Here is a 22,883-nt window from a genome sequence, read left to right as displayed (position 1 = left end):
GCTACTGTGCAAGGGTTTTTTTTTTTTTTTTTTTTTTTTTTTTTAAAGGATTGTCATGTCAATCTGTTTAGCAACGAAAGTTGTGTTTGTCCTCGGTGATTAACTGCTGTACTGACAATGACCTTGGTCTTCATTAAGCTTGAGAATACCCTTAATTCCCATTTTTTCCACTGTAGCTGTGCCTCAGCGGGATTTTGCAGGTGACAGAATAACTCTCCATGTAGAATTTCTCCAGATCTTTGCAAACCAATGACTTTTTCTGAGCGGCGAGGTGCAGTATGAACCGAATTTCATTACACCCATTATTATACCGGCTGTGCCTGAACCAGGTTCTTGACCAGTTTCCTTTATTCCTGTCTTGCCTCAGCTGCCTGATCGGAAATATTCAAGGCACAGGAACAGATCGAGTCATGGGGAGTTTCAGGCTGAGATTTAAGATAAGCGAAGTGGGACGTTGGCGGTCTTATCCTCAGCCGACTCCGCTCGCCAGTACCACATCTGGCATCTCGTCTGCAGGTTTAATATTTTTCCTTTTAAAAGCCTCAGCAGCCCCCTTCCTGTGACTTAGTCGTGCAGGTGCTTTTCTGAGTGGTGGTGGCACCTAGGAGCTCTCCAGGAAGAGCCAAATGTTGAAATACACAGGTCCAAACTGGTCACCAGCGGTGCCTGGCACGGGGGTGTGCAGAACCATCTGTGTCAGAAACGGGGCAGGGAGGGGCTCAATCATATCAAGTATTTTTAAGAAAATTGGTCAAAATCACAGAATGTCCTGCGGTGTTTAGACCTCAGCCTTTTAATTTTAAGGGGACACTTTCTCGGAAGGTGAGCAGGACCCCAGGGAGGCCATGATGGTCCCCTGTCAGGTCACCGATAACTTCAGCAGAGAGCCTCAAAGGTGGCTTTGGTGGCCCACTTGTAGCCAGCGTGGTCCTCATGACTCACCCCCACCCCAAGCTTATCAAGTGTTGGAGACACAGCTGGGTGCTGAGCACCTGTCATCCCCGCCACGGAAGGGGCACGTGCCTAGTCCATGGGTCCCTGACACGAAACTACAGATTTGGCAGTGCCAAGGGGACAGCCCTCCCCTTGGGAACCTTGGACAGAGCACAGGGCTGGCAGGAGTCACAGGCCATCTCTGGCTGACTCTTGTTTGGGGCACTAAGCTTGGCGGTGGCTTCTTTCTGGAAGGTCAAGCAGGCAGCCTGGTCTGCCTTGTCACTGATGGCTGCCGACCCCAGGAAACTAAAACCTAAGGTTTTGCAATCCAAGCACTTGCCCACCTTTGGGAGGATTTGAGAGTCCACGTTCTTTTTTCTAGGCTATTTCAGGCCAAGCCAAAACAGCTCGAAGGCTGTGCTGGTTGTCCGGGCGGGTCGGCCGCTGCCAGCGTTGACTCCTAGGATGCTTCAGCATGAAGCTTACACAGTACTTCCTCGGGTTCAGGGCGCACCACCAGGGTATGCCTCTCTGAGAAGCCCCCTTTCTCTCCCCCGCAACCCCAAGTAATTTGAATTCTGGTGGGGCCAGGCACCCCCTTGAGAAGTGGGCTTTGGTAAAGGTGAAGTTGATATACAGGGGTGCTCGGCCTTCATTTCACCCCTCATCCTGCCAGTGACAGACTCACCTGCTTTTGACGAGGCTGGGTCAGAACTCTGAGCTGCGTGCTGACTGTGAGGGGTGCGAGAAACAAGCACGGCACTGCCCTTCAGAGGCCTGGGGTCACGGGGCCATCAGGTGGCCATGGTGGAATATGCTGCTGAAGGGAGGGTCCCGGCAGGAGTCGGGGGCTGAGGAGGGTATGTGTCTGAGATAATTAGCCACTGCAGCTCTGCTCTCTGAAAAACATTTTTCTCATGGTGCTTTTATCACCAATATATTAGAAAACATTTTGATTTTGAATTGTTACGGAGGTGTAATTACAAGCTCTGAGACCCGCAAATGCAAGCATCTCCTTTCCTGAAGCTGTAACCGTAATTACTAATTCCGCATTCTCAGAATTGCAGAGTTTATTGCATTTTCACTTTTTTTAGGGATGGCTTTTAACGTCAGACATTTTTGACCCATCGTCAATAAAACGCACAGCTATAGTTCAACGATAAGAAGAGCTCTCCTTAAAATGTTACGGATTTCCATCGAGAGTCCGTTTTCCTCTGCCATTCCACGTTTCGTTCTGCTTTTGGTCCTTAAGCTGTGTTACCTGGCCGCTAGCCGCAGCGGTCAGCGAGACCACGGTGGGGAGCGGGTCATGAGCGATGAACATCAACTAATTTTTGCCAAATGAGGCAGTTGGAACTGTTCGTTCTTCAATTATGGCTTGACTTTCTCAGCCTGGCCTTGGGAATCCGAGCCAAGGTTAACGGTATGTGTGTATGTATGTGCGCGCGTGCGTGTGCGTGTGCGTGTGTGTGTCGGGGGAGTTTCTGGTGATGGCAAATACGGTGAGGCAATTTCTCTAAGGTGGAGCAGGCGCCCCGTGGACATGTGCTGGCCTCATCCTGCCGGGTGGCGGGGCGTGGGCTGGGGCTGGAGACTGAGGGGTGGGCACGTTTGGCAGCGCTTAGGGCTTTTTTTTTTTTCCCTAGATAGTTAACAGGTCTTGAAAGAGCCAGGCAGCCTCGTCAGGGAAAGTGCAGCTTGCTGTATAGAGCATCCAGAGTTCAGAGGCCCCTCGGCTCGATGCCAGAGATGTGAAACACGGCTCTGGACCACCGGCAGCCCTTCGCTGTCCCAGCCTGCCTCCCTGCCGCCTTTCCCTTTGCCCTTGCACTGGGCTCGTCCGACATCTCTAGTTTGGTTTCAAGGGACCCGGGAGGAGAAAAGATTCCCAGGTCCCTGCACTGTGATCCAGGGGGCTGCACAGACCTGCCCCTGTCCAGAATGAATGATGATGAGCTATTGTTTGGGTCTCTCCACAATTAATTTGGATGGGAAGGGGGAGGGAAAATCGGCTGGACATCTTTCTAGCTGTCCCCAGGTTATCCATCTCCTTCCCGTCACAGCTTGGACACAGCTTCTACTCACCATGGCTTGGGTCATGGCCACCTCCCTAAGAGGTCTTGCACAGACTAGGGTGCTCTCCCAAAACAGGCACAGCTCTTTTGGTTCCCCAAAGACCCCAGGAAAGGGAGAGCCCTCCTGATGCTGTCAGTGTGGCCTGGATGGGGCACAGGGGCTCAGCCAGAACCAGAGAGGCTGGTGCGACCGGGCCCCCTCCCCCTCTGCTTTTGACTTCGCAAGTCAGGCAGATCCTGGGGGTCTCTGGCAGCGACCTGGGGCTCCGGTGGGGTGCCCCAACGTGTCTGGCCGGAGGCGGTGAGCTGACGACGCCCTCACTTCACTGGCCATCCTGCCGGCCACGGAAACTTCCACGGTCTTACAGTAGCTTTGAGACCTGCTGCCGCCGAGACTGGCTGGCGGCGCCCATTTAAAATTCCAGTCTTGCTCCCGAAGGCTTTGGCCTCCCGTCTTCACCTTTAACGACCCACGGCTGGTGGCGGCGCCTCCCGCTCCGCCACAGGTGTCGCTTCTGAGCGGGAGTTTTGGGCACGGAGAACGCAGATCCGCACCACCCGTCAGAGCTCCGGGCCGGCCTTGGAGGGGCGTCCTGGGAGAAGGCAGGTGGGTGGGGGGAGGCGAGTGCGACCGAGGGAGGGAGGAGCCAGCCCGCCCCAGGGTTTCTGGGGGGCTCAGACCGCGGGTCGCCGGGGCGGCCCTTCGCCAAGTGCGGGACACGTTTCCCTTCTCATCCTCTTTCGAACGGGGATTAGGAACAGGTAGAGGCCGGAACCGTGTGAGGAGCGGCGAGGGTCCCGGTGCGTAGGAGCCGTGCGCCGCCCGGGGACCCTGCTTCCGCGCCCTTGGGGACCCCGGAGCTGAGCACCCTCCTGGCGGGGGCGGGGGCGGGGGCGGGGGCGAGGGCAGGCCCTGCGGGTCGGCGGGCGGCGCTTCCCGGCCTCCCGCGGGGCCCGGCTCGCCCGAGGCCCAGCTGCCCGCCCCGCCGTCGGGTCCCTGGGCGCGCGGGCGCCTCCACGGCTCCCCCTGCCGGCGCGCGCTGTCCCCACCCTGCACCCGGCGGCTCAGGACTAGTCCCCCAACTTGTTCTCCGCTGTTAACTAGTCGCGCTGCCGGAACGATGGGATGGGGTTGCCACAGCAACCAGACTGGACGTCACAATCCGGGCATGTGTGCCGCCCCCCCGCTGTGCAGCCGTGCCGCCGGCGCTGCCGCCGCCACCCTCGGCGGGCTGCGGACTCCGGCTGCGGGGCGCGGTGGGCGGAGCGGCCCGGGCTTTGCGGGAGCAGAGCGAAGGCGGCCCAGAGCAAGGGGGTCGAGACGGGGGGGTGGAGGTTTTGGGGGGTGGGGGGGCAGGCGGCCGCCATCTTCTCGCCGAGGCCGCCTCGCCCGCCGCGCGCACCAGTCCGGCAGCGCACGGGTTAAGGCTGGCACCGCGCCCGGCGGGAGGGGGGGCGCCCACCTCCCCTCCCCCCCGCGCCGGGCATGCGGGGCCCGCTGGGCACCGAGGAGGAGCTGCCGCGGCTGTTCGCGGACGAGATGGAGAACGAGGACGAAATGTCAGGTGAGCGGGGCGCGGGCGGCGGCGGCGCGGGGGGCGGCCGGGCCCCGGGGCCGGGCGGCGCGGGCGGCGCGGGGCGCGCGCGGGAGGGCGCGCCCGGGCTGCGGGCTGCGCTCCCGCCCTGCTGGCGCCGCGCGGCCAAGGGCGCGGGGCCGGGCGAACGCAGGGGCGCGGCGCTCGGGCGGCCAAGGGCGGGGTACGGTCGGGGCCACCCGGGCCGCGCTGGCGGGGGACCTCTGGGCGGGGGCAGGGCTGCGCTGGCCCCCCCGGCGGGGCGGGGGCGCGACGCCGCCGGGTCAGCTCGCGTGCCCTTGAATGGGGCGGGAATCGCGCTCGGCTCTCGGCGCCGGGCACCCTGCGCTCTCGCCCCGCGCCGCGCGCGTCCGGTCTCCCGGGCGCTGGCGGGCCCCAGGCCGCGGTCCACCTCGGCCCCAGGGCAGGCTGGGTGGGGCCGGGAGCGGGGCGGGAACGGCTGTGCTCGGGGCCCCGGCGAGCGCTCTGCCTGGGGCGGCTGCCTTCAGGGCCGACAAGGGCTGCGGGCTGGGGCGCACGGGTTCCCCGGCCGCCGGGTGCTGCGACCGCCGCTCCCGAGCACTTTGCTGGGGCAGCCGGCGTGGTCCTGGCACGCCTCGCCGCCGCCGTCCTCAGCCCTCCACCCCTGGGTCAGCGGCGTGCCCAGCCCACCCTGCCCTGGCTCCGGGCCTGACGCCCAGGCCACCGCCCCTGCCCTTGCCGTCGCTGTCAGAACTGAGCATCCGCACGGCGTGTTTGTCAGGGCTAACCTTGCAGGATCGTTCTCGAGTTAACTGCTCACCTTTTGGTTGGGACGGTTCCCGTCTTGGCACAACCAGGCAGGGCCCTGGCTCTGTCAGCCCGCCTCCCCGCCCCCGTTCTGGGAGACCCTCTTACTTCATACCTTCCTCTGTGCTCCTGAGAGACTCACGGAGGTCAGGGGCCGTCCCTGGACCAGCAGTGTGCTGTCTGGCCCCAGGAGTGCCTTTCCCATGGGGGAGGATATGCCACAAATTGGTACCCCAACTCCTGTGGCATGAGGTGAGAAGGGGGTACCTGACAGGCAGCAGCTGCCCAGGCTGCTGTGTCTTGGCCAGGAGGGGTTTCCCATCAGGTGGCTATGGCCACTGGGGGGCCGCCTCCCCTTCCCCACTTTTTTCTTGCTTTGACACTGTGGCCAGGGTGTCTGCAGGAGCCTGGTCTCACCTGGCCTTTCAGGCAGCCTGGCCAGCTTTGCGAAGCGCCTGCCGGGCTGAGGGGCGTGGGGATGAGGTGGCCCACATGGGCAGGGCTCTTGGCAATGGTTGCCTGCTGCGTCTGGGTCCAGCGAGGCAGGCCCACTTCCTGGGAGGGAGCACAGAGGCCCAGCACAGGCGTGGAGTCCGTGGCTTGTTCTGCCCAGGAGGCTGGCCCGTTAGTGAGCCGTCGTCACACGCTTGCCCAGTGAGTGGCCCTCAGTGGCGCTCTGGGCGTGGCCCCTGGTGGCACCGCTGGGGGCAGCGGACAGCTGAACGTGCATTACTAGGTTTATTTCCAGGATTTCACTGACCCCCTTAATGGGGTTCCCTGTCCCTGGTTCCCGAATATTGCGCCGCTCCCCGGGTGCGGAGCGTGGGGAGGGGCGCAGCCCTGGGAAGTGCCCTCAGGCCTGCAGGCCCCCAGCTCCTGCTATCTGCGCCAGGGCCACCTGCCCCCCCACGGGTCCCCCCCCCCCGCTTGTGCTCGTTGCTGGGGTCGGGGGGGAGCTGCCCCCAGGATGGCCCCCAAAGCCCCGCAGAGGAGAGGTCCTGCTTCGTCGCCTGTGGCCTGGGGACTGCAGCACCCTCTTCCCCTCCAGCAGGACCGCACGCTTGACCTCCACGGCACGTCCGAGCTTCCCCGGGCTCCCGGCTCTTCTCCGTGTTCCCGGTTCAAGCCACTGTCCCCTCCTGCCAGTCCGCCCCATAGCTTCCTGACCAGTCCTCGCTGACCGCCCTCTGTTCAGCGGATGGGGTCCCCCCGTAGCTCAGATCAGACCCCAGGCCTTGGATGCCTGTGAGGCGCGTTCCGCCCCACCCTCTCCCCGCTGCGGCCCCCTCGCTGCTTCCGGAGCCCCCCAGTTTCCATCCTGCCCTTGAGTGCCGGCGGTGACCTCTGCCTGACTTGTTCTTTCCCCTGCTCACAGCTGCCTCCTTTCTGTCATTTAGGTCCCGCTCAATGTCACCGCTGGGAGGCCCTCCTTGACCTCTGGGCTCCAGGGCGGCCCCACCACTGTTTCTCTCAGACCCATTTTCATGCTTTATTTTCTTGGTGGAACTTTCTGGTCCCTGGAATATTGTCATCAGCTTACTTCTGTGTCGATGGAAGTCACTTGGGTGTGACTCCCTTGGTCGCCAGCTGTGCCCGGCACCCGGCACCATGGGTGCTCCAGAGGTGGTTGCGATCTCAGCGTCTGAATGCTGGGAGGTCCTTGGCCACTCTGGTCCCCAAATGTGGTGACAGCCTCAGCCCTCAGGTTACTCCAGCTGGCCCCTTAACTCCCCCCACCCCCCACCATTACAGCCGTTCCGCAGCCCTCGGCCTTAGCCCATGGCCGTGACCTGCATGGACCTAGAGCCAGCGGGTTCCAGAACACCTTAGTTTTGTGACTGGAAGGGCTAATGCGTTGGGAACCGTCAGGGTAATTTTTGAACCTGCAGCCACCGGGCTTGTTACTCATCAAATCCACGTTCTCCTCATTCCGTCCGTTTCCCGCCCCCTGCTCAGCAGGGTCCTTGTGCCCCACGCAGGGCTTTGCCTGACCAGCTCCCTGGTACAGGGGCAGGTGGGTGAGCCTGCCTCCAGGAGGAGGGCCGGGCGGGCGCCCGCCTGTTCCGGCAGCTGCCATTCTCCTGGGGGCTCGGAAGGGCAGGCAAAGCGAGCACTCAGGAGTCAGGCGACTCCTGGCTCTTCTGCCCATTAGCTGCCTGACCTTGGGCCAGCTCCCCGGCCCTCTGCCCCCGTGTCCCTACTTGTGGAATGGGGGTTTAGCACTAGCTACCTCACAGAGGGTTATTGTGAGGACGGGTGAGACGGGGCACGTGGAACATTTAGGTCACAGTGCCCAGCACACACATAATAGGTGCCCAAGAAACTGACTGTTAAAATTAGTGCCATCCAAGGTGTGGCAGTGGACCTGCCTTCCCCAAGGAAATGCTTCTGAGACTTGCACCCCTATCTAGTAAGCTGGGGGGCATGGGAACCAGGGCTGCAAGAGGGCTCAGAGTAGAGACCCGTGGGCCGGGAGGGAGGGGCTTGGCACCTGGGCCTTATCCTCAGAAGTTTCCTGCCCGATTGACCCAGCCCTTTCTCAATCACATAGAGCCAAAGAGGGGTGGGTTTTCCAGAGCTGGGGAAGTCCAGCCTCTCTACTGGCCAGGTGGTGTGACCACTCCGGCCAAAGGGACATATGCATGGCCTGAGCCCCCTGTGCCCACAGGACTGGCCCCAGCCATGTGAGCATCTTAGGCTCTCTTGAGCTGAGGGCCAGGAGGGAGTGATGGCTACAATTCCCAAGATCTTAGCTTGCCCCTCCTTCCCTCTGGGGTGGTGCGGGTTTGGTGGTGGTGGTGGTGGGGTCCCAGCGGGCCTGATCGTGTTTAATACTCTGTGCTGGGCGGTGGGAGGCAAAGTGACCAGTGCGGTTTGCCCAGTGGCTTGGCAAATCCACCTCATTCTAAATTGGTCAGAGACGAAGATGTATCTATCATTTTATTCATTCATTCGATCACCCCTCCACCTGTTCACCCACCCACCCAAACATCTACCCGTCCAGCCATAAAAACAACCAACCGTCTACCCAGCCAGCCAGCCAGCCAGCCAGCCAGCCAGCCCATGCAACATCCATTCATCCTACTGACTCTCCATCCATCCCCATCCGACCATCCGTCCTTCCATCCATCCAGCCAGCCAGCCAGCCACACACCCACCATCCGTCCGTCCGTCCGTCCCTCCCTCCCTCCGTCCCTCCCTTCCTCCCTCCATCTATCCATCCATGCATCGATCCACCCACCCAGCATAGATTTCTTGAGTATCTTCTCTGAGCCAGGTACTGAACAGTGTTGGGCATCTAACTTGCTTTTGCAGGTAAAACTTTTGAGACTTTCTGCTTTATCCGTGTGGCTCTGTCCTTGGTTCTCTCTCCCTGGCCCTTCCCCTTGCTCTGCGCCCATGCCTGGCTCTGTCTCCGGGCCTGCCAGTCTGCCGTCCCCAGTCCTTACCTCTGCTTCTGTGTGTCCGGCTGCCTCTCCGTCCCTCTCCCGCCCCCGCCTCTCCCTGGCCCTCCTGGCGTGTGCGTCACCCCACCTCCTTTCTCCTCGCCTCTCTTGCCTCCTTTTCCCCACCAGTGCTCTGGGTTTGCATGGGGGCCGCTCCCTGTCTGCCCCGGGCCCCCCCACCCCACTGTAACCACCCCCCCAACCAGTCCCTTAGGGTAAAAAGCCTCACCTGCTCCTGCGTACCCTCCCCCGCCTACCCACTCCGGGTGCTCCGGACTGACTGACGCTTTCTTTGATGAGCCGCCAATGAGGTGATGTCTGGGTTTTGTTAAATGTCATAAATAAATTATTAATTCTCTCTTGGGCGAGAGTACTGCCCCCGTTATCAGCGGAGGGCCTGTGACATGGGGCGGGGGGGCGCTCCAAGGACTGACGAGAACCTTAGTTCTGGCTTCTCTTTCCTGGCCAGCTTTAGGGTGGCCCTGAGCACCCCTGGCCCAGCAGTGCTGCGGAGCCAGAGACCCCTCACTCTCTGCTCCCACTGTCCTAACCCCCTTGGGCCTCCCGGGGCTCTGCCCGCCGTTGCCGGGCAGCGCTGGCTCCTCTCACTCCCGGTTTCACATTCTCCATCATCCACGCCTGGCAGCCTTAGGCCCATTTTAGAGATGAAGAAATGGGCTCGGGGTGGGGGGGGGGTGGCTGCTGGGAGGGGCTGCGGGGCCACGCCTGTGCTTCCCTGCGCCTCCCTCCTCCTGGCTCCCCGGTGGTCTTATGCCCTGCTTGGTGCTGGGCAGGGGGTGGCTGGGAGGGATTTAAGAAAAGGCAGTCCTTTCCTTTACGCCGGCGGCCTGTACCCCTTGGTCCCCAACTGGTCCCCCTGCCTGTCTCCATGGGCCCCCCTGTGCCCTCCCCTGTCCCCAGGCCTGCTCTGACCTGGGAGCCCAGCAGGTAGGAGAGATAACAAGGCTGATGGGTCCTAATTATAGCCTTCTTGGATCGATGGAGCCTTGGGCTGGGGGGCAGGGCCGGTGTGGGAGGGCCCTGCCAGGCGGGGGCAGGGTGGTGGGGCGGCCAGGGGCAGCCAGGACAAGGAGTCCTGAGGCTGCGTCTTCCTGGGGTCTCTCCTTACCACTGGATGTGCGCCCTGAGGGGTGGGTAGGAGGGGGGGGGCGGCGGAGCTGGGGAGGGACACAGCCCACTGCTGGCCACAGACTTCCTTCTAGAACCTTCTGCAGCTGCTTGTGCATCTCCTTGTCTGTTCCGCCGGTCAGTCAGTGACCTCGTGCTAGGCTCGCCTTTCCAGTCGTGGGACCGCCCCGCGGAGGGGGACAGGGATGTGGACAGGAGGCAGGAGGGAGAGGCACCCCCCCATGGCGTCAGCCGAGCCCGTTACATAACCTGGGCTGGGCATCGCCCAGACGCGGGGCTGGCTCTGCCCGGGCGGCCTCCCTGCGGCCTCGGGGGGGCGGGGGGGTTGGGGGTGGGGGAGGGGCGTGGGCGGCGGGTGGCGTGGGCGGGTGTGGTTCGACTGCTGATCTCCAGCCGGGAACCTCACCAGCGCCGTCACTGACCCCCCCCCCCAGCCCAGATCCCTCCGCTCCAGGGCGATTCTGGGGGACCCCGTGCACGGTTCAACTGGCTCAAAAAATCCTTGGCCCTCCCGCTTCAGGGCTGGGGACAGGACAGGGTCACCCGTGCAGCCTCGGTCCCATACTACTCCAGCGAGGAGGCCGGCTCGCATCCCCCCAGTTCGGGGCCCGCCCCCGCACCCCCAGCCCTGGCCAGGGCCACAGCAGCTGTGCCTTGCACGTGGTCCCGGCCTCAGCAGCGCCCCCCTCTGCTGGTCAGGAACGCTGAGCTGGACTCCCAGGGACCGCCGGCCTCAGGGCGCCTCCCCTGGGACAGCTCCGGCCCTGGCTGGAGTCGGCCTCCCTCCAGGTCTGTTTGCCCAGCAGGGTGCGGAGGGCTCCCAGGAGGCGGTAGAGGACAGGGATGGCACTTGCTCCCTCCGTGGGTCGGCCACAGGCCCTTGGCCACCCTGGAGGGGGCCCCGAGGCGAGGGCCGCATGTCAAGCCCTGTCCCCTTTGGGGCTGGTGAGAGGTCCACAGCCAGCTGCTGCTTCCCGCCCCTCTGGGCCTCTCAAACTCAGCGCGGAGCGCCGGCTCCGGGCATGGTGGGCTCCGGGCATGGTGGGCTCCGGGCATGGTGGGCTCCGGAATGGCGGGCGGGCTCTGTATTCCGCATCTTCCTGGGGTCAGCCGGAGAGTGCTTGGCATGTCCGCCTGTGCATTCGGGCGTGCGACGGGGTGCGAGGGTGTGATGGGGTTTCATGTACCTGTGTGAACGTGACTGGACTGTACTAGTGTGTGCTTTTGTGGGTGCGACTGAGGAGTGTGACCGGGGCGCGGGCACCTGTGTGTGTGTGGCGGAGCGGTGTGCACCTGTGTGAGGTGCGCACCTGTGGGGGTGTGCCGGGTGCGGGCACCTGTGGGGCCGCACGTACAGGACTGGCCGGGAGAGGCCGCGCGGCCGTCGGTCCCCCATTAAGGGGGTCCCAGCACCCTCCTTGTTGGTCTTCCCCCCAAAGGCCCAGGCACTTGCTGTCTGGCTGTCTGTGGCCCTGGGGTGATGTGACCTGTGTGCCCGTTATCGTGCATTCATGAGTCTTTTCTCAGCCACACTGTGGGCCCCCGGAGGGTGGAGGTGGGCCTGCGCCCTCTCCTGCCAGCTGGAGGTGGGCTGCGGCCCCATGGGGCTGCTCGCTCCCCGGGAGCCATGTCAGCGAGGCCTAGTCGTCACTCGGCTTGGTTTAGCACGTTTCTGAGCGCCGTCCTACTGGGGTGGGTGGTAGTGACATCCCATTTTACAGATGTGGGGAGCGGTCCAGAGGGGAGGTGACAGACACATCCCACCAGAGCTGGGATCCACTCATCGAGTCTGGGGGGCTGTCTTTGAGGGGGTGGGAGGAGGCTGGGTCGGGAACTGTCTGGAATGAAAAGGGGTGGCCGGGGGACTGGGGATCTCAGTGGGAGAGGGAGGGAGAAGGGTGGGCTGGGGGCTGCGGGGGTGTGACCCGGCAGGGTTGCGTGGCAGAGGAGCTGGCTGTCCCCGTGGGCCCCGCCTCTCCCCCTTATCTCCGGGAGAGGAGCGGCAGGTAACCCCCCTTGCTTTCTTGCCATTTGTCCAGAAGAGGAAGATGGTGGCCTTGAAGGCTTCGATGACTTCTTCCCTGAGGAGCCCATGAGCCTTCCCAAGAAGAAGAAATCCAAGAAGCTCAAGGAGAGCCGGTCCAAAGGGAAGCGGAAGAAGAAGGAGGTGCGTGGGCTGGCGTGGAGGCCTTGGCGCCTCCCGCGGCCTTCTGGGGGGCAGGGGTCCCGAGACCCGCGCGCGTGAGAAGCTTGGTGCTGAGCGGTGAGCGTGGGCAGCGTTCCAAGACGGGCCTGAAGTGTGCTGTCTCCTTAAGCCGGGTTCAGGGGTCCCTTATCCTTCCACTGGTCTTGGCAACATGGGGCCCCCGCACGCCCCCTCGCGGGAGGACTCACGTTCCTGCCTGAAGCATGCCTCCACTGCCTCCTGTCTGCTCCCGGCCCCTCTACCGGCCTCTGTTCCTCTGGTTCGTGGCAGAGGGACAGGGGTGCCATGGGCCCATGGGTGCCCCCTTCCTCCTCTCCCCACCCCAGGCAGGGCTGAAGTTCCTCTCTCCCCCTGGGCTCGGGGCCCAGCAGGACCCTTCCAGCACCCTGGCCAGGCAGGAGGCCGGAGGCGCGTGCCCTCTGGCCAGCGGCAGGATGGTGGCCGTGGTGGCCAGAACCCGGCAGTGTGGAGGGGGCGGCCAGCGACCTCCGAGGCCTGGGCCGGCCGGTGCTTGCCTCCCCCACACCCGGCGCCACGGGCACTCAGGCCTCCTCCCTCCCTTCTTCCTCTGGACCTGCGAGCGCACGTCCGTGTGTCTCTGTCTCTCTGGCCCTCGCCTGTCTGTCTGTCTGTTTTTTCCTGTCTCGTCTCTGACTGCGTGGCCTTCGCTTTTGCGGCCGGAGCTGGGCCTCCCTCCCTTCTCCACCTCGCGCCGTCTCCTGCCTTCCTCGCTCTTTTTCTTCTTTCCATCCGTTTCTTCTTCCCCTTCCTCGTTTCCCCCACCTCCCTCCCTCCCTCCCCACCTCCCTCCCTCCCTTCCTCCCTCCCTTACTCTCCTGTCTTCCTCTCCATCTAGACGCAGTAGGGGTTCTCAAAAGGGGTGGCAGGCTGGGGGCCTAGAGGCCTGCAGATGACGGACAGTGCCCAATAGGCCCTCAAGGTGACTCTGGGGCCACTGCTGCCCCCTCCCCTGCATCCCTGAGAGCCTGGCTTGACCAGCTGCCAGGCCTTAGAGGGGCCGGAGCACACTGCGGCCGGAGGGCAGGATTCTGACCGCCAGGTCCCCACCCCTGCAGACTGGCGTCCTGAGGACGGGGAGAGGAAGTCAACCCTTTTCTGCTGTCCGTCTCTGGCCAGGTGGCTGCAGGACAAGGCGATGGGGAGAGAGGAAGCAGGGGGACCTAGGCAGAGGGACCTGTGCAGCAACTTTTTTTTTTTTTTTCCTGGCGAGGGAAGGGGACAGGCAGCAAGTCGTGGATTCCGATTTACATAAATAACCGGACTCAGGCCAGAACCTGAGCATATGTAGATGAAGCGCCTTGTCAGGCCCAGCGCAGGAAGGAGAAATGATTTCAACCTGTACTGCAGCAGTTACCATAGCAACCAATTATTCAGTGCTAAATTATAACTGTTTAGAACAGTCGTGAATGGGAAGGCTCATATTTCATTCTTTCTTTTTCCCTCTCAGTCTTGAAGGACCCCAAATCGAGGATGACCAAGTCTCCGAGCCCTTCCTTTTGAGTTGAAACGCCTCCTTTCTCGAGACGTTGCGTGTGCAGGGCGCTAAGCATGGAGGGAAGGGAGCGGGAGGGGACGGGAGGCCCGAGAAACATCCGCAGAGCTGGGGAGGGGGAGGGGCAGGCAGGGACTGCCCCCGCGGGGTCCCCGGGGTCTGCGCTGGTGGCATGTCTGTCCCCCGGCCTGGGGCTCTGGGCAGAGACCCCTCCGACCCGTCCCCAGCTGCGTGCGCACGGAGCCTGGGTGTCGCGGTTGAGGCAGCTTTGCAGAAGGATTCTGTTGGGGACTCCGAGCCCACCGAGGGTCTTCTGCCACCAGGCGCATTCCCCAGAGCCACACCCAAGTCTGTCAGCCCGTCTGCCACAGCGTCAGGGTCAAATCCCTGGCCGGTGTCCTGGCGTCCGGGGCACGGTGTGTCTCTGGGGCCGAGCCTTGCCTAGGGCCTTACTGCTCCATGCCTGCGTCTTCTCCCCTGAGCCTGGCTCGGCCTGCACCCCGCTCTGGACATTTCAAGATGCTCAGCTGCTCCTAATTCTCGGTCATTGGTCCCTTCCTTGTCACTGGCCGAGGCTGCACCCCCCCCCCCCACACACATCCCGCTGATGGGTCCCTGCTCCTCGAGCTGTCTTCAGAACGACTGGCTGCCCTTCCCCTTGCCCGTTCTCTGCCAGGAAAGATTTTTTGGGAAAAAAAGGAGACCTGGGGGTAGAGGTGCTGTGGATACGATGTCACATCAGTGGGAAACCAGTCTCCACAGACCTGTCCTGCACCCGCACCCTCCACCAGCCCCCTGGTGTGGCAGGAGGGCTTAGACGAGATTGGGGTACGGCTGGGGGTGGGCCCAGGTGGTGCGAGCTTCAGAGCTTCATTCGGTGGGGGAGAAGGTAGGGAACAGAGAGGCTCAGGGGGAGGAGCCGGGGGAGCTGGGGAGTCAGCCTTCTCTCGGACTGGAGTTCTCCCCAGTGCTGGTCACAGCGGAGGGAGCAGTTAGTCTCCCCTTTCCCTGCAATGAGGGGCCCTGCCAAAGCTCTTGCTCGTTCCTCGAGGAGAGTCTTCGCCCCCCTGCTTTCCCACACCGCCCTGGAGTGGACGCTGCGCCAGGCCTTCTGGCAGCGCCTGGCTCGGGGCCTCCTGCCCGGCCTGCGCCCCCTGCCCTGTGCACACACAGAAATCTGCTGGAGCCGCCGGCCCCTCCTCCCCGTCCTTCCCTCCCTCCCCCCAGCTCCCTCTGCGTCCTGCGCTGGGAGCTGGTCGCTCCGCGCCTCTCCTGCACTTGGGAAGAGGTGGCGTGGCCTCCTGTCAGGCTCAGGTCCGCTCCCCGCCAGGTGTGGCTGCAGCAGCCCGTCTGTCAGCATCAGACCGCCGTCTGTCTGCTGGAGCCGCTGCCGTCTGTGCACTCAGCTCCAGCGCTGTCCGCTTTGTGGGGACGGGCATGAGGCTGGTTGTGCCCTTCGGTTTGTCATCGGGCTCCGCCGTGCGCTTCCAAACAGGGCTGGGCTCAGCGTCTGGGTACGCGGGGTGCTCCCGTGTCAGAGGGCTTAAGGTGCTCTGAGGATTTCCCGCCAGGCTTATCGCTCTCGGCGGTGTCTCCACTAACAGATGAGGAAGCTGGGTGGCGGCTGCGGTGGCTTGCCTTGTTCCCAGGCTAGCGAAGGTCCGCTCTGAGGCGCCCTGTCCTGCAGCCTCCCCAGGGAAGCCCAGGACCCGCCGTGGGCCTTCCTGCCTCATCCCTGGTCTGATTTATGGGCAGCCGAGGGCAAGCCCTGCACCCCAGCCTCGGTTCCTTCTGCAGCCTCTGTCCGTGGTGCTGAAGTTTGTGGCACTTCCTGCCATCCTCACCTCTCAGGTCACTCGAAAGGTGGCCTCTTCCAGCTGGCCTAACTCTGCACCCTCAGGGGAAATGGCATCCCTCTCTGACCCCTGCTTCCCCAAAGGACTGAGGCAGAGCTGGGCTCGGTGGCCACCAGCCCTGGGAGCAGAAACGCCTGCCTACAAGTCTGTCCCGCTCTGGGCAGCAGCCGGCGGCATCTGTGCTGCCCCTGGGGCCCAGCATGGCCGGTCAGTATTCCAGGAAACACCGGGGCTCCAGAAAGGCTTAGAGGCCGTCCTGCGGGCCCGCCGCCAGCCGGCATGCGGACTCCGTGCGTGGCTGATGGGCGTGGAAGGCGTGGGTGCAGGGCACGGGGAGCTGGCAGCAGGCAGCAGGCAGAGGGCGAGCTGAGCATCCAGGAGAGTCGGGAGGTTCTGGGAGTCTGCGGGTGGGTCCTTTCCCAGCTGCGTCCCAGGGAGAGCCCCCTCCTGGGACAGGACTTTCCATACCTTACGGTGTGGCCGCAGAGGCCACAGACCAGGCTGAGGACCTCCCAGAGTCATCGGATGACCGCATTGTCTTCTCTGCCCTCCTCCTCTTCCCTTCTGCCCCTGCTCCCTCCTCTTGCCCCCTCCCTTCCCTCCTCCCTCCTTCCCCTCCTCCCCCTTTCTCCTCCCCTCCTCCTCCCCTTCCTTCCCTCCCCTTTCCTCCTCCCTCCCGATTCCTCTCACGCTCCTCTCCCCCATTGCTGTTTCTGAGCTCATTTTTCATCTTTCCGGTTCTCTTTCCATCCCTTCCATGCCCCTTTTTGCTCACCTTAAAAACAGCAAACAGAAAGATGGCAAGCCTGTGCTGGTAACTGGAGCATCACCCCCCCCCCGCCCCCCTGCCCCCCCACACCCAGCCAGGAGGGGCTCGGAAGGGCTTTGCCAGCCCACTTGTCTCCGGAAAGGCTGAGAGTAAACAGCTTTTTCCGAGGGAGGGGCAGTGCCTTCCGGCAGGGATGCTCTGCCTGTAAACGCCCTTATCTCCATATAAATGGAGCATTTTGTGCCTGTACTGGAGGGGGAACTAAATCAAGGGAGCCAAGCCTAGAGCTGCCTAAATTGCCTCGCCTGGCACTGAGGCACAGCAGCCAGCGTGGAGGTGAGGGGAGGGTGGGCTCACGACTGGAGAGCCCACCGGCAGTTAAAGCCGGCTGTGCACTCTCCCCCGTTCCAACACAGGGCGCACACGCGCAGCAGAGGGGTGTGAGGGGTGTGTCCCGGAGCCTGGTGGGAGCCAGCGCTTCCCTGGCTTTTCTTGCGCACTTTGCTTTTGGTTCTGGGTGTCACATCTCCCGCTTCAAGCTCCTGGGTCCAAGTGCCATCATGCAACACTCGTCAAAATCCCAAAGTCCACAGAAACCTGATTCTGATTGGAGCAGAACCTGAGCCTCACCCCAGGGTGGTTCAGACAGGCTGCTCTGAGCTGGCCTGGTGGGGAGCCCGCCTTCACAGGAGGCCTCACCTGCACACACCTCGGCCACTGCGGCCCCGTCATCAGGGAGGGACCCTCGACCATGCTGGCTTGGGGCAGCCCCTCTGGCTGGGCTTGGGTGCTAAGCTGCGAGCCCCAGGATGCTGAGTGATCCAGAAGGCATGGCTGACTGTGCTAGGAGGTCGCCCGCGACTCCAGGTTTTCTTTGGGTCCCCGTTGCCCTCACTGTCCCCCTTTCTCTTCCAGGGGAGCCATGATGAGCTGTCAGAAAATGAAGAGGATCTGGAGGAGAAGTCGGAGAGTGAGGGCAGCGACTACTCCCCTAACAAAAAGAAGAAGAAAAAACTCAAGGACAAGAAGGAGAAAAAAGCCAAGCGAAAAAAGAAGGGTGATGAAGAGGATGACAATGACGAGGCCTGCCTGAAGGTGAGCCCTGGGGCCCCGCGGGACACCTGCCCGCACAGCCCCCCCCCCCCACCGCTGTCCCTGCCTGGGAGCCCCCCAGCGAAAGGGCCGGCTGTCCTTCCTGCAGGTGGCAGCTGGGAGCCGACGGGTCTGTGGGTGTGAGTGCGTGTGCCTATGTGCACACGTGGAGGCCAGACACACGCTCGGTAGAAATCCGTAGCCACAAGTCTCGGGGACACGTTTGACAGGGTGACAGACAGCGTGGAGGAGTTCAGGGTGGAAGGAAGTCGAGCAGCCTCTTCGAGGGGTGTCTGCGGTCCCGCCCCCCATGGAGCGCGCCGCTCACTTTGAATCGATGGGTGGTCTGAGCTTCGGTTTCCTGTCAGGAGCCTCTTGCTTGGAGCAGTTTGGGAAAACGCACCAGCAAATGGAGCCTGTGCCAGGGAGACGCAGCTGGGGAGCTCCTCGGAGAGCGGAAGGGGGCCCTTGTCACCGAGCCCAGGTTCCGAACTTCCGCCCCCGGGAGCGCAGTCAGGAAAGCGCTGTGAAGGGCCGGGCGCTCCCGGCGGCAGAGCGCCTTCTCCACGCGTGTGGGGAGTGAGGTGCATGAGCCTCCCAGCTGTGCTGAGCGGGCTCCTCGGGCAGGGGCTGCAGGTCAGGCCTGCGGACGGCCCGGGCCCAGCTCTGGGGCGGGGGACCGCGGGGGACCGCAGGCGGCTTGTCGTCCAGGACCACCCCGCTCCCTTTGGCTTGCCGCCCGGGCACCCAGGCTGCGCTCGGGCCGCCTGGGTTTAAAGATAAGTGCTGCGTAAAGGTGGTGCAGAGGCCGGGGGGGGGGGGTGGCGACTGGGGGTGGCAGCCGGGCGGCGGCCCCGGTTGTGGTGTCCTCGCGCCCACGGGATGTTGCCAGTCGGCGCCCGTGTTGTGAGGCGCTGACGGCTTTGAGGGACGAGCTTAGGGGAGCGACTCGGTGTGTTCTACAATGCGGTCTGCGCGCTCCCACGCTGCTCGGCGTCCTGCTGGGACTGAAGGCCCGATGCGCCCCGGAATGGCTGCGTGGCGAGGGGGCAGGCCGGCCGCGGGAGGAGGTCCCACAGGGAGCACCTCCGAAGTGTCGCAGAGTGTGCGAGGCCCGGAGCTCTGGGTGGGACGGAGAGCGGCGGAAGCGGCCGCTCAGGCCTCCTTGGCCATCCCTGCCTGTCCTGCATCACGGAAAGCGGGCCTGTGTCCCAGGTGTCCACCTGGACCTGGGACTGTGGCCTGGGGCGGCGTGTGCTGATTGGCTGAGTGGGTCAGTGGGTGGGGCCGGGGCACTCGCTTCTGTGAGGCGGGCACTGTTATTCTCCTTTTATAGATGGGGAGACTGAGGCATAGAGAGCTGGACTAGCTTGTCCCCCGCCTCTCACTGCCGGTAGGGGACCAGGATTAGAAGCAGCATCTGTCTGACTCTAGAGTCCGCGCTCGCTCGCAGTCAGCACCCCTGCCCCGCCCCGCCCCCGCCAGCTCTGCGATCTGACACTCAGGCGGACTGTCTCACAAGCTCACTGTGCCCCTGGGAAGTCACACACCTCCCTGAGCCTCAGTGCCCCTCTGGAAAGTGAGGCAGTAGCTGAGGGACCCTCTTGGGGTTCGTCCCATGCCGCTACCCTGGCCAGGGCACACATCGCTGGCCCTGGAACCTGGCAGTGGCCTGTCCTTTTGCATGGGACCCGTGTGTGACTGTACCAGGGGACGTCCTGGGCGGCCTCATTTCTCCCCAGCATGCCTTAGGCAGCCCTTTAGCCTGCCGTGTCCCTGGGGACATCTGCCCCCTAAAACCCGTCTTCGGGCCGCTGTTCTGCCCCACGGCCCAGATTCCTGGAACACGTTTTTTCTGGAGAGTGGGCCTGTCGCTCTTCCCTTCCTGGGCACGCGCCTGGCCTGCCCTGACCCCCGCATGCGCCCCTGGGCACTGAGCCCCCGCACTCGCTCGCACCTGGCGTCTGAGCCGACCCGGGCCTGGAGGCGGGGTGTGTTATGGTGTCTGGACGGTGGTGGGAATTGCTCTCCTTAACATGCTCCTCCTCCCCCTTGTTCCGAGGCCTCCTAGGTGTGGGACCTGGGGAGGGAGGTGCCAGTTAGAAGGACCCCACCTCCAATTCCACCTCTGGCCTGTGTGTCCTTAGGAGCCCAAGTCCTCGGGGCAGCTCATGGCTGAGTGGGGCCTGGACGACGTGGACTACCTGTTCTCGGAGGCCGACTACCACACGCTGACCAACTACAAGGCCTTCAGCCAGTTCCTCAGGTGGGCCAGGGGCCGGCGCCGCGGCTGTGCATCCGCGGGCGGCCAGAGGGACCGAGCTCGGCTCGTGGCTGGCACTGACCATGCTGGGCAGAGCTGGCCGGAGGGCAGGGACCCCTTTCACTCTAGCACATGGTCCTGCCTCCCTCGCTTGCCCTGCGCCTGGGAGTGGTGGCCCCAGCCAACCCCGCGCCCCGCTCAGCTCTGGGAGAGAGCCGCGTCCGCTGCCGGCTGCTCCCTCTGGCCCTGCAGATCTGAAACCCAACTACTGAGAGGGCCCGGCCGCCAGTTCACAGGCAGGGACTCGGGGGTTTCGGGGGTGGGCTGCCGTCTCAAGCTTTGTTCTCACTTTCTGCCTGGTTTTCCCGACCTGAAGCACGGGGCTGCTTTACTTTTTAATTTAATTTGTATTTTTCACGCCTACAGCACCTGGGCTTCCTAGGTGGTCTCCCATCCAAGTACTCACCAGGCCCGACCCTGCTTAACTTCGGCGAGGCGGGTTTTAATGCCCTCTGCGGCACTGGCCTCACCCTCCTGCCTTGCCCCCCACACAGGCCGCTCATTGCCAAGAAGAACCCGAAGATCCCCATGTCCAAAATGATGACCGTCCTGGGGGCCAAGTGGCGGGAGTTCAGCGCCAACAACCCCTTCAAGGGCAGCTCGGCGGCGGCGGCGGCGGCGGCAGTGGCTGCCGCTGTGGAGACGGTCACCATCGCCCCCCCGCTGGCCATCAGTCCCCAGCAGGCGCCCCAGCCGGTGCCCATCCGCAAGGCCAAGACCAAGGAGGGCAAGGGTAAGGCCGTGGGGGTGCAGGCACCCGGCCCTGCTGGCAGAGGCCCGCCCAGGCTCTGTGGCCTCGGGTGGCTGTGGCAGCCCTGCGGTCTCTGGGGAGGAGCCCGTGCCTTCGAGGGCCTTGGCCCGCCCTGCCTTTCATGGCTGTTCTGCAGTGGTGGAGCTTCTGTCACGGCCCCCTGTCAGGGCCGGGGGCGAAGCAGAGGAGATGTTGCCCAGAGCTTTAGGGGTTTTGCCCTGGTCCCCTCTGACTTGGGGAAGGGAGAGAGAGGGGAGACCAGGCTGCTGGGAGTCGGGGTCTCTGGAGTTTGAGGCCGTGCCATTCCTAGGGAGAAGGGGTCCAGGGTTAGCCCACAACCCCTCTTGCCTGAGCATCGGGCCCTGGGGTAACGGACATGCATGGGGGCGGCTCTGGGAGGCTTGGAAGGAGGAGCAGATATGAAGCTGGACTCGGTGGTGGGAACAGGGACAGCAGAGGCTCTCTGTGACTTGAGGTCCCAGGGGAGGGACGTCTCCTGGGTGGAGGATTTGTGGCCCCATTGCCGGTAGGGACATTAATCCCCCCAACGCTCTCAGTGGTAGGGGCACCGGCAGCTCAGCCTTTCTTGGTACCCTGATCGGACTTTGATGGGGGGTGAGGGGACTCTGGGACCCCTTGTTTTGACCCCAAGAGACTTTGGTTTCTGGGATGATGCACCCCTTTGCCAGGTCCCCGCAGAGCCTGGGGAGCCGGGGTGGGGGGCAAGGCGACATGGGGTAGGACCACTCTGCCTGCCTCTCTGCAGGGTCTCTGTCCAGGGTCCTGCACTGCCTGCCCGGTTTTCTCCATTCCTCTCTAGCCGCTGAGCTATTGATTCTGTGGGCTGCCTATTCAGAGCCTAAACAATTGAAATAGATTTTCCGTGGTGGTGCCGAGGTTACAGCTGGGCCCCCAGCCTCTTCCTACAAGTGACGTGGCTGGAGGAGGGCCCTGGGCATGGCCGCCTGCCTCCAGCCCCCATCTTCCCTGCTCAGCCCAGACGGGGGGCTGCTGGAGGGTCATTACTTTTCAGGTGGTTAATTGTCATGTGGCCAACACCCTCCTGGCACTTGGGAGCCAGTGTTTCCCAGGGGGATTGGAGAGGCAGTTTCGAGTGATCCCCATGTGGCCTGGGCCAGGGACTTCCTGCCCCAGAATATTCCTCCAGGGCCCAGGTGTGGCCTTGGGGCCCTGCCGGCTGTGGCTCCGTGGCGGACAGCCCCATTCTGGGGAGAGGGGACAGGGTTGTTCCCGAGACGGCTGGTGTTTCTGCCACGGGTGGGAGCGGCAGCATCTGTGCCGTGTGACTGTCAGCAGGACCTCACCTCCCTGGGCCTCCGTTGTCCCAGCTGAGAGGGGCGGTGGCAGGCGCGACCCTGTGCTGGTCGGCTTATCGTGAGGACTGAGCTGCTTGTGGCCGTAAGTGTTGCGTATTCCGCTGTGGCTTTTCAGGGCCTGGGGTCAGGAAGAAGATCAGAGGCTCCAAGGACGCCAAGAAGAAGGGCAAAGGCAGGAAGGTGGCCGGACTCAAGTTCCGCCTTGGAGGCGTCAGCGGCAAGAGGAAGAAGGGCTCCTCGGTGAGCGTGGGCGAGTGTGAGTGTGCGTGAGTGCGAGCGTGTGTGTGAGCATGGCCACGCGTGAGTGGGTGTGTGTGATTGTGCGTGTGTGTGAGCACGACGTGTGTGGGTGAGCGTGTGTGTAGGTGCGTGTTGTGTGATTGAGTCTGAGAGGGTGGGCTGGGAGGTGTGCGAGACCACACGTACTTGGGAGTGTCTGTGTGTGTCTAGGAGCCGCCTTGAGATGCGTTTTTCATGCCTCTGCGTGTGCGCGCGTGTGTCGCACGTGCATGCCACGCGAAGGTGGAGGTGGCCACGGAACGAAAGCAGGGCTGTCGGCTCGTTCCGAGGTCGCCTGGGGGCAGGTCCCCCCTCTCCGCCATCCTCTCTTCCCATCTTACATGCAGGCCTGCTGGGCCTCAGTTTCCCAGCCTGATGAGTGAGGGGTTCAGACAGGGTCCCTCCCAGGGCCCCTGCAGCTTGGACTCTGGGTGTGGAGCCCACTCCGCAGAGCTGGGGGCTCAGTCTCGGCTCTGGCAGTCACCAGCTGCCACTCCATCTGTGCAGAAGGTGGGAGCGTCAGCTGGCCCTTAGGAGTCCTGACGGGACCTGGGTGCCCATGTCTGCCGGGAGGCTGGACCCCAGGGAGGTGGCACGTAGGTGGATCAGGCTGGGTTGGAGCCCGATGCTTCTGGCCCCAGGATCGGGTTGACCCTAGGGGAGCTCACCTAGGAGCATTTTCTGTCACCTCCCCGCAGTAGGCACCTCGGGCCCTCCCTTCTCCATAGGTGGGACATTCACACACCCACCTGCACAGGGCACTCGATTCCCTCTCCCAGCCCCAGCCT

The 22,883-nt window shown here is 63.4% G+C and overlaps 1 protein-coding gene across 2 annotated transcripts in view; it reads left to right on the top strand.

Moving 5' to 3' along the window:
• The first annotated feature begins 4,200 nt into the window (after positions 1–4,200).
• The window catches only part of CHD5 (chromodomain helicase DNA binding protein 5), a 57,206-nt gene continuing 38,523 nt past the window's right edge, over positions 4,201–22,883 (top strand). Inside the window, exons 1-6 of one of the 2 annotated variants that reach the window (XM_016165322.2) lie at positions 4,201–4,576; positions 12,009–12,136; positions 17,229–17,408; positions 19,553–19,671; positions 20,223–20,461; positions 21,932–22,056. In XM_016165322.2, coding sequence (XP_016020808.2) covers positions 4,498–4,576; positions 12,009–12,136; positions 17,229–17,408; positions 19,553–19,671; positions 20,223–20,461; positions 21,932–22,056 — 870 coding nt within the window. In that variant the 5' untranslated portion in view covers positions 4,201–4,497. The remainder of the gene's footprint in view (positions 4,577–12,008; positions 12,137–17,228; positions 17,409–19,552; positions 19,672–20,222; positions 20,462–21,931; positions 22,057–22,883) is intronic. The other variant, XM_036227970.1, reaches the window with a different exon arrangement.

The sequence above is a fragment of the Rousettus aegyptiacus genome, unplaced genomic scaffold, assembly GCF_014176215.1.
Source record: "Rousettus aegyptiacus isolate mRouAeg1 unplaced genomic scaffold, mRouAeg1.p scaffold_m13_p_1, whole genome shotgun sequence".
Lineage (NCBI taxonomy): Eukaryota > Metazoa > Chordata > Mammalia > Chiroptera > Pteropodidae > Rousettus > Rousettus aegyptiacus.
This window is presented reverse-complemented; position numbering and strand designations above follow the sequence as displayed.